Source organism: Choloepus didactylus, chromosome 6 (assembly GCF_015220235.1).
Source record: "Choloepus didactylus isolate mChoDid1 chromosome 6, mChoDid1.pri, whole genome shotgun sequence".
NCBI lineage: Eukaryota > Metazoa > Chordata > Mammalia > Pilosa > Megalonychidae > Choloepus > Choloepus didactylus.
This window is the reverse complement of record NC_051312.1, coordinates 77,920,207-77,933,691: the sequence shown is the minus strand read 5'-3', so window position 1 is coordinate 77,933,691 and position 13,485 is coordinate 77,920,207. Positions and strand designations below refer to the sequence as shown.

The window sequence follows — 13,485 nt, the reverse complement described above, 5'->3', positions numbered from 1 at the left end:
ATACAGAATCATTGGGGAGTCCTTTCTTTGTATTCAAAGACCCCTCTGAAGCAACCTCTGAAACCCCAATTTTAATTCTTTGCTTCGAAACCCATATACAATATGGTTCAAGGCAGGGGGGATGAGATAATGAAGGACATTGAGGAAGATGAGGATGTCCATGGGGACCCTCTTTCTGGCCACATTGGTCAACACCACAACCAGCAGGATGGTGCTGAAGAAGAGGATGAGGATGAAGTAGGAGGCACACGTACTCAGAGCCTTGACAGCAGTCCCCTCTGACTTGAATCTAAGCACAGCTCCTAGGATGAAGCTATAGGAGAGGAAGATGAGGATGAAATTCGAGCCCAGCAAGGTCCAGCCAGCTACAAACTGGTAGATTCTGTTGAGGGTGAAATTGTCACAGGAGAGCCTGGAGACAGAAAGGTTGGCACAGATACAGTTCTCAATGACATTTCTCCCACAATAATGGAGCTGGGCAGAAAGAATGGGGAGAGGTACAAACAACAAAGCATTCTGAGCCAAAATGAAAGCACTAGCCTTGACTACAAATTGGTCCGTGATGATGGATGGGTACCACAGAGGGTGGCAGATGGCGACATAGCGGTCATAGGCCATGACCATAAATGTGCAAGACTCCATGGACAGGAAACTATTCATGATGAACATCTGGAGGAAGCAGGCAGAGAAGCTGATGGACCTGAGGTCAAACCAGAAGATGGCCAGGACTTGGGGATGACGGTGAGATAGAGCACGATGTCCAGCAAGGAGAGAAGGCTGAGCAGGTAGTACATGGGCTCGTGCAGAGAGGCCTCCAGCCAGATGGTGATCAGGAGGGTGATGTTGGCCCCCATGGCCAGGAGGAAGAGGAGGCTGAGGGGCAGGGACAGCCAGAGCTGCCAAGTCTGATAGTTAGGGAAGCAGATGAGGAAGAACTCAGAAAATGTATCAGTGGAGTAGTTGCTGAATAATATCATGAGAATAATCCTACACTGAGGAGATTTCACCTGGATTTATGTATAGTAAGTGTGCCGGTTTGAGTGTATTGTGTCCCCCAAATGCCATTATCTTTGTGGTCTTCTGTGGGGCAGAAGTTTTGGTGCTGGTTGGATTTGCTTGGAATGTGCCCCACCCAGCTGTGCATAATGATTCTGATGAGATGTTCCCATGGAGGCGTGGCCCCGCCTATTCAGGGTGGGCCTTGATCGGTGGAGCTATATAAATGAGCTGACTCAGGGGGAGGAAACTGAGTGCAGCTGGCAGTGATGTTCTGAAGAGGAGCAAGCTTGCTAGAGAGGAACGTCCTGGGACAAAGCCGTTTTGAGGCTGGAGCTTTGGAGCAGACGCCAGCTGCCTTCCTAGCTAACAGAGGTTTTCCGGACGCCTTTGGCCATCCTCCGGTGAAGGTACCCGATTGCTGAGGTGTTACCTTGGATGCTTTGTGGCCTTAAGACTGCAACTGTGTAGTGAAATAAACCCCCATTTTATAAAAGCCTATCCATCTCTGGTGTTTTGCATTCTGCAGCATTAGCAAACTAGAACAGTAAGATATAGGTATTAGGTTAATAGAAAACAAAGCCATCAAAGTATTGACTAATACTCATCCATAAATTGATGACATGTAGAAGACCCATTTCAGATGAAAGCAAATTTCAATGACTACAAAAATGAAAGGGGAGGGGGCACTTGGCAAATTATTTCTAAATATTTAGGAAAAAACTCATGACACAGACTATCTAAAGGGTTTAGAAAGAAATAATGAGATTTAACCTCACAAAGACACACAATAAAACTATTAAAAATAAGCCAAATGATATTGACATGAGATACTGACAAAAGAATTCATTAAGTATAGATCCTATAAGCTACAAACTCACTAGCTTAACAATAATCTAATATTAATAACTGTGTCTCAAAATCATATTTAACTGTGTTTAGGACTTTCCAGTAAGTATTGCTAACATACTTTGTCAGAGAGTAGTAAAAAAAAAAAAAAACCTAAAGTTTTCTCACTTTTAATCATACACAAAAATAAATTTGAAATGTAAGAGAATTTATATCTCCCAACCCATATTATAAACTAGAAGAAAATAAAAGTACACTGATTATATAGAGAGAGGGTCCCATAGAATCCTCTATCATTCTGACTTCCATTGTACCTCTGATACAACCTACCTGAGCATAATTAGCCCAAATCATCACAAGTGCAGTTCAATGTTCCTATACAAAGTTATGCTCCAGGGCCGTTTGTTTTCATAAATTTTATGGCCACCAGACTTGAATGAGCCCTTAATATGCATGTGCATTATAATAGGCTTCTCTAATTAATTCATTCCACCACCATTGCAAGGAAATTTTCAAATTTTCTAAATTCTTCTCAAATGTTAAATAATCTCCTTCTCTGAAATGATGTGTTCTCCAACTGCCTGAAAAGACAGCAGAAGCTATCAGATGGCAATTTCCTCAATTTCCATAATAGACTTATAAACCCATCAACATCTCTAGTTGCTCACTTCTTTCCATCTAGTAGATTAGAAGATCATTCTTCCTCCTAAAACATTACCTCCACCTCTCACTTTGATTCCATTCACATGGACCTTCCCAAGGACCTCTCAATATCCTATTTATTAAACTCTCCTCTCTCTAGATCCTTCCCATGGATATTCAAAATGCTCAAGTATCTCATATGTTAATGATTTTTTTTCATCTATCCCTCATCGTCATTTAGTATCAGATCCATCAGCTAAGGTTTCACAAATATACCAATCTCTGCTTTCTGTCTTTCTCACACACACAAACACACACACACACACACACACACACAAGGCCAGAAAGGTAAAGAGATGGCAAAGGACATCTAAAAGATGACAGAGAGACTGATGGCTTCAATAGTCCAGAAGAGAAGTGATCAGTGTGTGAATAAATGTTGTGGCTCCAAGGATGGAGAAAAAGGGACTATACTAGAGGTAAAGAGTTCTGGCACAGACAGAGTTTAGAATGAGTAGTTGTACAGAAGAAGAGAGGATAAAGAATTCCATAATTGCATTATTTGTTCTTGTTCAAATGACCATGTAAATTTCAAAGAGTCCGCAGGACTTGAAAAGCTTTGGTGTATGTTAAGGAGGTTAGGTGATGTTTCCAGCTTTGATATGTTGAATTAATGAAGTTTGATAGTTATCAGAATATGTGTAACAAGGTACTGTTAGATAAAGGAGTTTGAATTCACTTGAAACCTTAGGGCTAAAGAAGGAGAATTGGAAACCATCAGCACATAGTGTGTACTTCAAACCATAGGACTTAAGATATTTGTTTAAGGAGAAAACATAGATTAAGAGATGAAAAAGCATACAATAGAACCCTAAGAAATACCAACCCTTAATTTTAGGATCAGAAATGGCAAACACAATACAAAGGAGATCGAAATGAATGACCACAGATGCAGCAGAAAATCAAATGGAGTGGCCATATGCGCCAAGATGAAGAATTTCAATTATATGGGAAAAGAAATTATCCAATGCATTCAGCTATTAGGAAATCATTAATAACAGTAGCAAAAAGAGTTCAGCGGGAAATGAAGCAGAATGGAATAGAAAAAGTTGCCACCAGGATGTGAGTAAATGGAAACAAGGAGTACCAATCGCTGTGTCAGGGTTTTCAATTCAGCAAATAGCTTTACAGAACAAGGAGATGGAAGCCATATGCTTAAAGTTGGGATTTTGTTGGGCTTTTTTTTTTTTTCCAAATAAATGAAATTTTAATATGTGTAATATAAGGGGCAAAAGATTTTAAAGAAACTAATAGTGACAAAGAAGACAAAAGGAGATATTAAAGGAAATATTTAGATTCTTGGAGAAACAATTACTAGTAATATTTGAATTCTCTGTAAAACACATCACAGTCTGACTTTCCTCTCCATTCCCCCAATCTCCTCTAAATCTCTGAAGTTACACAGAATGTATTTTCCATCTCATTAGCCCATGCTGTGTTTACACTACCAAATGCTCAACAGATTCTTAATAAATGCTTGTGTGATAAATGGCTCAACTTGAAGGTTTTTTAGTTTTTGTTGAAAGACAGAAAAATAAAAATGAACAAGAAAATCGTAATCAAAGTCTAGAAGCGAACTGATAGGGATTTTGGCACAAGACACAAGAAGAAGCTCAAAATATGATGGGAAGAGAAAGCACCCTGGGCCAGAGATAGGGGCTGGTGATGGCATAAATTTCTTTTATGTAGTTAGGGTCTAAAACCATTCCATTTAAGGGCAGCACAAAAAACCTTACCCTTGGTGTGTGGGAAATCCCTGATTCAGTCCTCTGACCTCTTAGGTCTTTTGCCTTCAGTCATACACCAGCACCAAACAATCTTGTAGTTCCTTCTACATGAAAGAGATTTCCCTTAGATACCTTACAATAAACCCCATTGTAGACAATATCCCAATATCCTGCATTATTCTTATTCCTTGCCCTCTACCCTTTCTCTTATCCTTATTTGCTTTCCCTGGAAGGTCTACTTCTTAGTTCTTTGTTCTGTTTCCTTCTCCTTATGTGAAATTTCTATCCATGATTCTGCTCTACAATCCCCAGTCTCCAATCCATCTTCTAACCTGTCCTCCGTACTTCCTCACCCTGCAGAGACCTATTCTGTTTAAGCTTATCCCTCTCCTACACTCTGGGCATAAATACTCTGGATACCATCTCATCCTTACTTACCTAATATAAAGGATAACAGACAAAGGGATAAAAAAGAAGCAGTGCAGAGAAAAAGCAGACAGATACCTAAACAGATGGAAGTAATGGCATGAATATCAGTCAATAATTTGATATATTTAGTTCACAAGAAAACACCGGAAACTTACTCTGTAATAACAGGTACAGGGATGAGAGGGTAAGTGAAGACTCACCTATTCTGCTTTGCTCTGGTTCAACCATGACTAGAATACTGTGCCCAATTTGGTGCACCTTGATTTAAAACTGTACTAGCTAGACAGAGGTGTTCTGGATGAAGGGTTAATGGGAAAGTTTAGGATAATATAGATATTTTACCTAACTTATGCCTCCAAAGATGTAACTGACTTCAAGAGAAAGAGATATAAACTGAGTAACTAGGAGAAAGTCCCAGAGGAGTCTTTTCCCACTGGATATTAATCCTATCAAATAGACCTATTTGTTAAGTCTGCCATGCTGAACCATTATGGGCCCATGTTAGAAACTGCTGCACCAGCTCTCTTCCTGAGCTCCATAGACCTGGCCATATTAAACTCAAAGCATAGTCCCTGTCCTAGAACCACACTGTGTTGCTGGAATCCCTAAACTTATTTTCTTGGAGACCAGGTGTATTTGAATCATATACTTGCTTTAAGTTTCCAAAGAACACGTGGGGTCCCTTGGAATGAATGAAATGGGATGCTGAGACTTTTGAAGATATGTCCTTTCCAGAAAGCACCTAAGATTTCTGAATGTTCATGCATCCATATCACCACATGGCCTTCTTTCCTCTTTTGTTATAGGAGCCTATCACAGAAATGAAAAGAAACTCTCCTATGCTGAGTCTTCTGGTGATCCAGCTGCTCCTTGCCCACCCAGCCTTGTTCCCTTCCCTTTGTCCTGGAACTCACAGAGGATACAAAAGATAAGGTCCCACTTGTTGAGCCAGCTGCCTGCAGGCAGCAACCAAAGCTGAGACTGCTTCCTCAGCTCTGATGAAAAAAATCTAGAGGATTTTATGATCTGCAGTCATTTCCTCCCACTCTGCCCCGACTTCTCCAAGTAAGCAGGAGCACTGGTGGTTTGGGATCCTGGGACCTGGCAGCTGATGAGCTGGATCTCCTGGGAACCCTCATCTGATCATATACTATGGTACTACTGGGTGCTAGTAAGTGAAATGTGGGGAACAGGATTTGAAACTAAGTTGAAACTCAAATCTGAATCTATCTGCCCAAATATGCAGACCATCCTCTGTAACATTCATTTAAACTATTTTCAGCATCCTGTAATGATGTTATATTCACATATTTCTTATATTGGATCTTTCTAGAATTTCCTAACAAAACTTTACTATTTTCTTATTTAAATATTCTTCTGATTTCAACTCTACAATTTGGTATTTGTGAATTGAGGCAGTTAATTTATCCCCCACCAAATGTCATTATGCAATAAACATTTTTTTTTTCAATTATTCTACTACTGGGTCAGTCACCTAGCTTCACAAGTTGAATCAGTTATTCACGGTCTCTACTCCCATCAAGATTACATTATAGTAATTGTATCACATTATTGTATCAGTGGCTTCCCATAGTTCATAAAATATCAAAAATTTTAGTAAGGACTACATTACACTACACATGAACTAGACTGTAAGCTTCATGAGGAATGTACTCATGTTGGTCTGGTTCATCATTGACATTGTATCTAGCAAAGTGTCTTGAAATGTAGTACACCAAACACATTTTTGCCTAATAAATAAATTAAAGGGTAATTAAAATATATAATCTGGCTCATTCCTACCTCTCCATCTTAATTACAATCACTTTTCTGGTGGATGATTGTTCCAGTCACAGTCATTTTTGAATGACATCTTGGGGATTGTGATTACGAAGTTAAAGTGAAACCAGTCATGTACATTGTGTGATTTTTTTTTCCTTTAATTCCTAGGTAAAGCCATAGAAAGGCAAATAGCTGGGTTCAAACCAATGTGTTGTCTGTTTGCACCAAACCAGAAAGTGAAATTATTTTGTACCCTGTGTTAAAAATGATTTATGCATCATAAAGGATTTTTTCGTGTGTGTGCAATTAATTTTTAAAGAGAACTTGTTTGCTCTGCCAGATTAGTTTAACGTTTGAGGCATAAAGAAAAAAAGGGTTTCCATTATCAGCAATCAATGGTTTGCCATGTGTTAGCTTCAGAAAACTGAAATGAAGGAAAAATTGTGCAATTTCATTTTGTTTTCTCAGCATAACAGTGCTTTCTCTCTACCTGTAGCTGTGACTGTCTTGCTGATTTCAGACTTAGAAAACTAGGTAGTTATTATAATTGCTGATCCTGTGAGAATGTGAAGTTATATAATACATGAAATGCAAAATTTTAAAAATCATTCATGTTTGAAATGTTACACAGTATGTTGGGCATTTGGGATTGAAAAGTCAATGAAATACATATGACATCAGCCTTCCTAGAGCCTATAATCTCACATGGAAGATGAATACAACACAAGTAGTATCACAAATTAAAATTAAATTAAAATTGTAATAATTCTGATTCAAGATGTTGGGCTGAAAATATTTAGTCCCTCTCTCACCCAAAGTCCCCATTAAATGACTAAAGAAATATGAAATTGAGAATAATCCAAGAATAGTACTGAAATATGTGTAAGTATGTTAGGATTGGACTAGACTTTGGGAGAAATTTCTGAAATTCGTAAGTCAGATTGGATTGTGTTGATAGACAAACCAGAATGAAGAAACCTGCAAACCAGGGGAGGTATGTACATGTGGAAGGTGGATTATTATTCAGGGAAAGAAGAATTGGGGAAATTGAAGAATTGGTGCAGAGGTGGAAATAATCTTATTAAGAGATCCAAGGAAAACTCCAACTTTAGAATTAATAGAAACAAGAGCAGAAATTGAAAGCAGCACAATATTCAATTTATGAGATAATTATTCTTATCTACCAGAGCAGATGGGGCAATTTAGTATCCTGAGAGCACAAAGTGCAAAGTGACAAGGAAATTAGCTCCCCATATAAAATGAAGGAGATGCTTCCATGTCTCCAAACCCTGTAACTGCAGTAGGACCAGACAGAACAAGAGGCAACTCAAGGTAACTTCTCTTCTCCAAGCCAGACATGGAGGAAAAGAATGGAAAGGCAGCTCCATGAATAAGCACAACATATTATAGCAACTCCAGGTCCCAGTATAAAAGCGTTTCTATTTCAGCAAAGGGGGAGGGAAACTGCTCACTTTTTTGTCTTCCTCTGGACAGCCTGAAGGGAATCCCCCCTGTATGCAAATCCCTGCACATGACCCACAGAGGCCTCTAGTCAGTCCACGGGAGCTATGACCTCCACAGTCTCGGAGGAAAGTCACACCCGACCCATGTCGATTAATTCTCATCTACAAACAGGGAGATGAGGGTAAGAATCTATAAACATTTGAGGAAAACGAACACCATGTAAAGGAAGGACCAGGCTAAAGAAGCTGAAAAAATAATTCCTTAGAGAAAAGAGTAAATTCAGAAAACAAAAAAAAAGGGTATTTATAAAATTCCAGTGCTCATGCTCCATATTCCAGAAAACTTTACATCCACAAGAAGAGGCTGCAATTTTAAGCTATCTTGTAAAATAAGAAATATATCTCAGAATTAAAGTTAAAATATTTGAAATAAAATATTATATAGAAAAGTCTATATTAGAATAAATTAAATGGAAAACAATTAAGAGTTTCCTATCTTACCATTTTGCATGTTTGTCCAGAGAAAACACCTCTATTGCAGCACACCAAAAACATTAATCTAAAACACTAAGTAACATTTAGCTGAGTAGCTATACCATTTTAAATATTGAAATATGTTTATAATATTGATAAACCTTTAACACGGCCGTTCAAGGAAAATTAGAGAAGGCACAATAAACAACACTAGGAAATGAAAGAGAGGACATACTATAGAGACAGTAGAAAATACAAGATAATTAGAAAATAATAGAAACAATTTTATGATACTAAATTTGAAGTTGAGTAAAATAGACATTCTAAGGACAAGCAAAACTGCAAATGTTAAAAGATATTCTATAAGATATACTTTAGTCAGAAAGATAGATATTTCATTTGGAATATCTGAGATTTAAAAACATACTTTTTAGGCCACAGTTTAGTCTACCGCAACAAAGAGACCAAAAAGTTTAGTGGTTTAAAGCAGATACAAGTTTATTTTTGTCTCAGGTTTAAGTCTGGGTTGATGACCCAGAATATAAGGTTTTCTATATTCTATTCTGCCATCTTCAACACACATTTCCATTTTGTGATCCAGGAGAGCTGCTCCAGATTCAACAAACACATCCACATTCAAAGCATCAGCAAGTGAGCTAAATGGAAGAAGAGAACAAACTACCTCCTTTAAAGGCATGGCCCCAAACTTGCACATATCATTTCAGTCACATCCTGGTAAGCAGAACCTACACACATACACAAATCTAGCTGCAAAAGAGACTGGCAGAAGTAATCTTAACTGAATGTGCATCTCTCATTATTGCTATTACTAGACAGGGGGAAGAGGATATGTAACAATTAGAAGTCTATCATAAGATGTAATGTTGAGCAAAGAAAAGAGTAAAATTATAGCCGAAAGCTAAAAATAATTGATCACATAGAAGTAACCGTAATAACTGAATAATAATGTGAAGTTTAAGAAAAAGATAGTACTAAAACACATGTGTGATCAGAGTTAACATATTCAAAAGCCTTATACTTATTAAGGAGGTTAGTAAAGACAATAGATTTACTAATTAGATTTACACTTGAATTACAATTAGATTTACACTTGAATTAATTATCTGCATTAAAACTTCTAGAGTAACTACTAAAAGAAAATAAGTGTATAACTTTCAAATTGGGGGAATTTTAAAACTGAAAACAGAAAAAAATAAGAAAGGAAAGAATAAGATGTAAAAGGAAAAATGGGCAAACAAAAAGCAAAAGTAGGAAGTTATAAATAAATTCAAATTTAAAGTAATTACAAGACATATATGTAACCTAAATGTTCCAGATAAAAGACAAATATTTTTAAAATATAAAAGTAAATCAAGCTATTTGTTATTTACAAGACTACAAGAGATATCTAAAATATGAGGTTAAAGAACGGTTGAAAATCAAAAGATGGGGAAAAATGAGGCAAATATTAAACAAAAGAAAAGTAACAAAATAGACTTTAGGCAAAAAGCACTTTTTGTGATAGAGGAACTATCTGAAAATAAATATGTGAGTCACTAGGATAATATAAAGCATTTATAAAGCACTGTACTCAAAATTCAAGGATATGCATTATTTGCAAGCATACATAAATGGTCTACTAAAATTGATTATATATTGACCCATAGACAAAATCTACACAATGTACACACATTGGTATGTTGTAAATAGTGTTCTTTGACAGAAATGTCACCAAATTAAAAGTTAGTAACAAAAATGTACCTAGGAAAACTCCATGTTTTTCTCAATAACACCTGAGTTAAAGAAGAATTATAATAAAATTAGAAAATAGAACTAAGTAATAACAAAATACTAAGTATCAACTCTATTCAATATTGCCAGCTAAAGAATTGTTCAAAATAAAACATGTATATTTAAAAGTATATATTACAGGATAAGAAAATATTAAACTTCAAAGTTAGAAAAATAGAAATAAAAAGTAGAGGGAAGAAATAAAGAGCAAAAATTAATACAATGGAAAGTAGAAGCATATTAGAAATCAATAGAGGGAAAATTTAGAATTTGAAAAAATTAATAGGGACAAACTGCCAAGATTCAACAGAGAGAAAGAGAATAAAAATTTTTGAAATGATAATGAAAGGATAAATATAAGACATGGTATAGAGATTAAAAGAAATAGTAGGATATTAAAAACAACTTTATAAGAATAGATTTGGAAATACACACAAAATGGAAAAAAAAAAACTAAAAATATATAACCTACTGAAATTTAGTTCCTCTAAGATCAAGAAAGCTGTTTTCAAATGGGTGGAATACACCATAGTCTTGCTTTCCCAGCAGGGCTTACAATAGCTTGAGCACTGGACCTAGAACCAAGGTCATGGGTATTTGTAATTCTTCTTGCAATAAGAGCTTCTCCTTCCAGTCTTCCCTAACCCACAGGCTTCAAGCAAATTAGAGACATAATGCTCAGACTCTGTAACAGAAACCTATTTATTAAGAGCAAAATTTACAAGAAAAGAAAAAAAGTAGAAACCCCAACCATCCTCTCTATTCTTTCTACCATTATTTAATACCAAGATGGAATATACCCTTTAACCTGAGCAACCTACCTCAAAGCAGCAAAGATGGGACTTCTTCCAGGAGTGCACAAAAGCTGTTACTTTTTAGAAACACAAAACAATTAAGCCAGATCACAGGGCAAAAAACAGGATGACATACACTTACTGTGCAAGAGCTTCAAACTAGAGCCAGTTCTGTAGCAGAAATGGGGATCGGATTTACATATCTCCATAACCAATATTTCTCAATTGGCAAACTACTTTCATATTTCTTAATAAGCCAATGTTTAGCACATAAATCTAGCCTATTTTATGGCTGTTAGATGCTGATAATTACGTTATCTTTGTTGTGTCGAGTTAAAACTCATAAGACATACATATATTCCATACTTGGTCTTATCCTAAATTTATCCTAAGCAAAAATATAAATAAACAAATCCAAACAAGCCCTGCTTTAAAGAAATTCATTATACATATTTAGTTCTTCCTTGAAAATAAGGACCATATATTATTATTCCTAGAACCTATTACAGTACCCACCCTACTTAAATTTGCTTTGAATAAATGAATAACACCCATGTTGCAATGAAAAGCATTCACTCATATCGTGATTCTCTCAGCTGCTTTGAGAGAGACATTATTGCTACCCAGAAGCGCAGTGATCTGAAGCTCACAATAACTTGGAGGACTTGAAGACACACTAAGAGTGAAATAGGGCAAAGATCTAGACTTTCCATTCCCATTTCAGATGATTCGACATGGTCAGTCATTGGGTGAGGGCAGGAAAAATAGCATATCCAGAGCTTTCATCTATTTGTCCCATCCCCAAGTATCTCTGATACAAGGAGTTGGGAAATCTTGGATTCAAGGACAAAAGAAAAGATAGGGAAAATATTCACAAATCCAGGTAGCCAGGTATATCACAGTAGGCTGTGGAGCCAAGAGCCCATGGCTGTTCTTTGCCATGGGACTGCTATGACTGGAAGGACTACTCACCGTGGAAAGGCCTGTATCTGTATATCCTAGACCATCCACAGGCTCCTGGCTGTGTCCTTGGCAGGAATGCATGAAGAAGGAAATTAGGATACATTTAGATTTACTCTTTTAGAGAGAACACCCTGAGAACCCACTGGTGGATCTGCCGTGTCTTCACTTCATAGACAAGAGGATTGAGTGCAGGTGGCACAAGGAGGTAGAGTGTGGCCAGAAGAACATGGACATGATGGGGCACATGGTGGCCAAAGCGGTGAGGAAGGAAGGAGAACATTCCAGGGACATAGAAAATCAGAATAACACAAACATGGGAACCACACGTGCTAAAAGCCTTAAATTGGGCCTCACCTCCTGGTACCTTCAGTACTGCTTGGAGGAAGAGGGCATAGGAAATACCAATGGCCAGGACATCTAGCCCAACCACAAGCAGTGCCACTGCCAGCCCATAAGCTTGGTTCACTGAGGTGTCTGAGCAGGCGGGTTTCACCGCAGCCATATGTTCACAGTAGGCATGACCTATGACCATAGGCCGGCAGAAGATGAGGCGCTGCAGCAGGATGGGGAAGAGGGTGAGGAGAAGTAATCCACGCACCAGCACTGCCACTCCAATGCACCCTATCATCCCTGGATGCAGTATGGTGGAATGGTGCAGAGGGTGGCAAATAGCTACATAGCGATCCAGAGCCATGGCCACAAGCACACCTGACTCCACTGAGGAGAACACATGGATGAAGAACATCTGGATCAGGCAGACAGTGTACCCAATCTCATGGGCATGAACCAGGAGCACTGCAAGGACTTTGGGTGCAGTGGAGGAGGTGAGGACCAGGTCAATGGCTGCTAGCATAGCCAGGAAGAGGTACATGGGCTGGTGCAGGGATGGGTCAGTCCATATGATGAAGAGGATAGTGAAATTGCCCACTAGAGCAAGGAGGTAAAGGACACCCAAGGGCAAAGCTATCCAGTGCTGACTTTCTTCCAAACCTGGAATACCTACCAGGAAAAAAGAAGGCTGGGATGGTTTCTAGCTGGAATTGCTAAAGGCCATCACCAATGTCTTAGAAATGGAAGAGGGAAAAGAAACCAAAGTCATGATTTTCCCATCCCTGATAAGATCTCACATTGTCCAGAGCTGGGTACTATCTTCTTGAGAAGAATACAGAGGCTTAAACCATAGCAAAAAAGAATTATGTTAGCTAAAAGGAAGAGAATCATCTTTTCTTGAAATAATTTTTGGAAGGCAAGGAATCTGCATATCTGAATTAGGATAGGGCTAGTATTACCTACAGATAAGAATGAACATGTGCTGCTTTTAAGAGATATTTAAGTCTACAGTGTAATCATTCATATCTTGGAACTGCCAACTGCAAAGAATTCTCTTTATTGACCTCTTGGCATTACTAAGCGCTATAAATCAATCTGTCGTTTTTAAAAATAGTCTCCCTCAATTTCCATGACATAGTACTCTACAGTTGTTCCTCCTATGTCCTCAATTTCAGCACCTCAGTC

General features: G+C 37.8%; 2 protein-coding genes across 2 annotated transcripts; both read right to left on the bottom strand.

Moving 5' to 3' along the window:
• Window positions 1-33: 33 nt before the first annotated feature.
• Window positions 34-977, bottom strand: LOC119537007 (olfactory receptor 56A1-like). Its single transcript, XM_037839644.1, is given in 2 exon segments — window positions 34-728; window positions 731-977. Coding segments are annotated over 2 exon segments (942 nt in total).
• An 11,102-nt stretch (window positions 978-12,079) lies between these two features.
• On the bottom strand, window positions 12,080-13,142 carry LOC119537779 (olfactory receptor 52L1-like). Its single transcript, XM_037840347.1, is given in 1 exon segment — window positions 12,080-13,142. A coding segment is annotated over 1 exon segment (990 nt). The 5' UTR covers window positions 13,070-13,142.
• Between the last annotated feature and the right edge of the window lie 343 nt (window positions 13,143-13,485).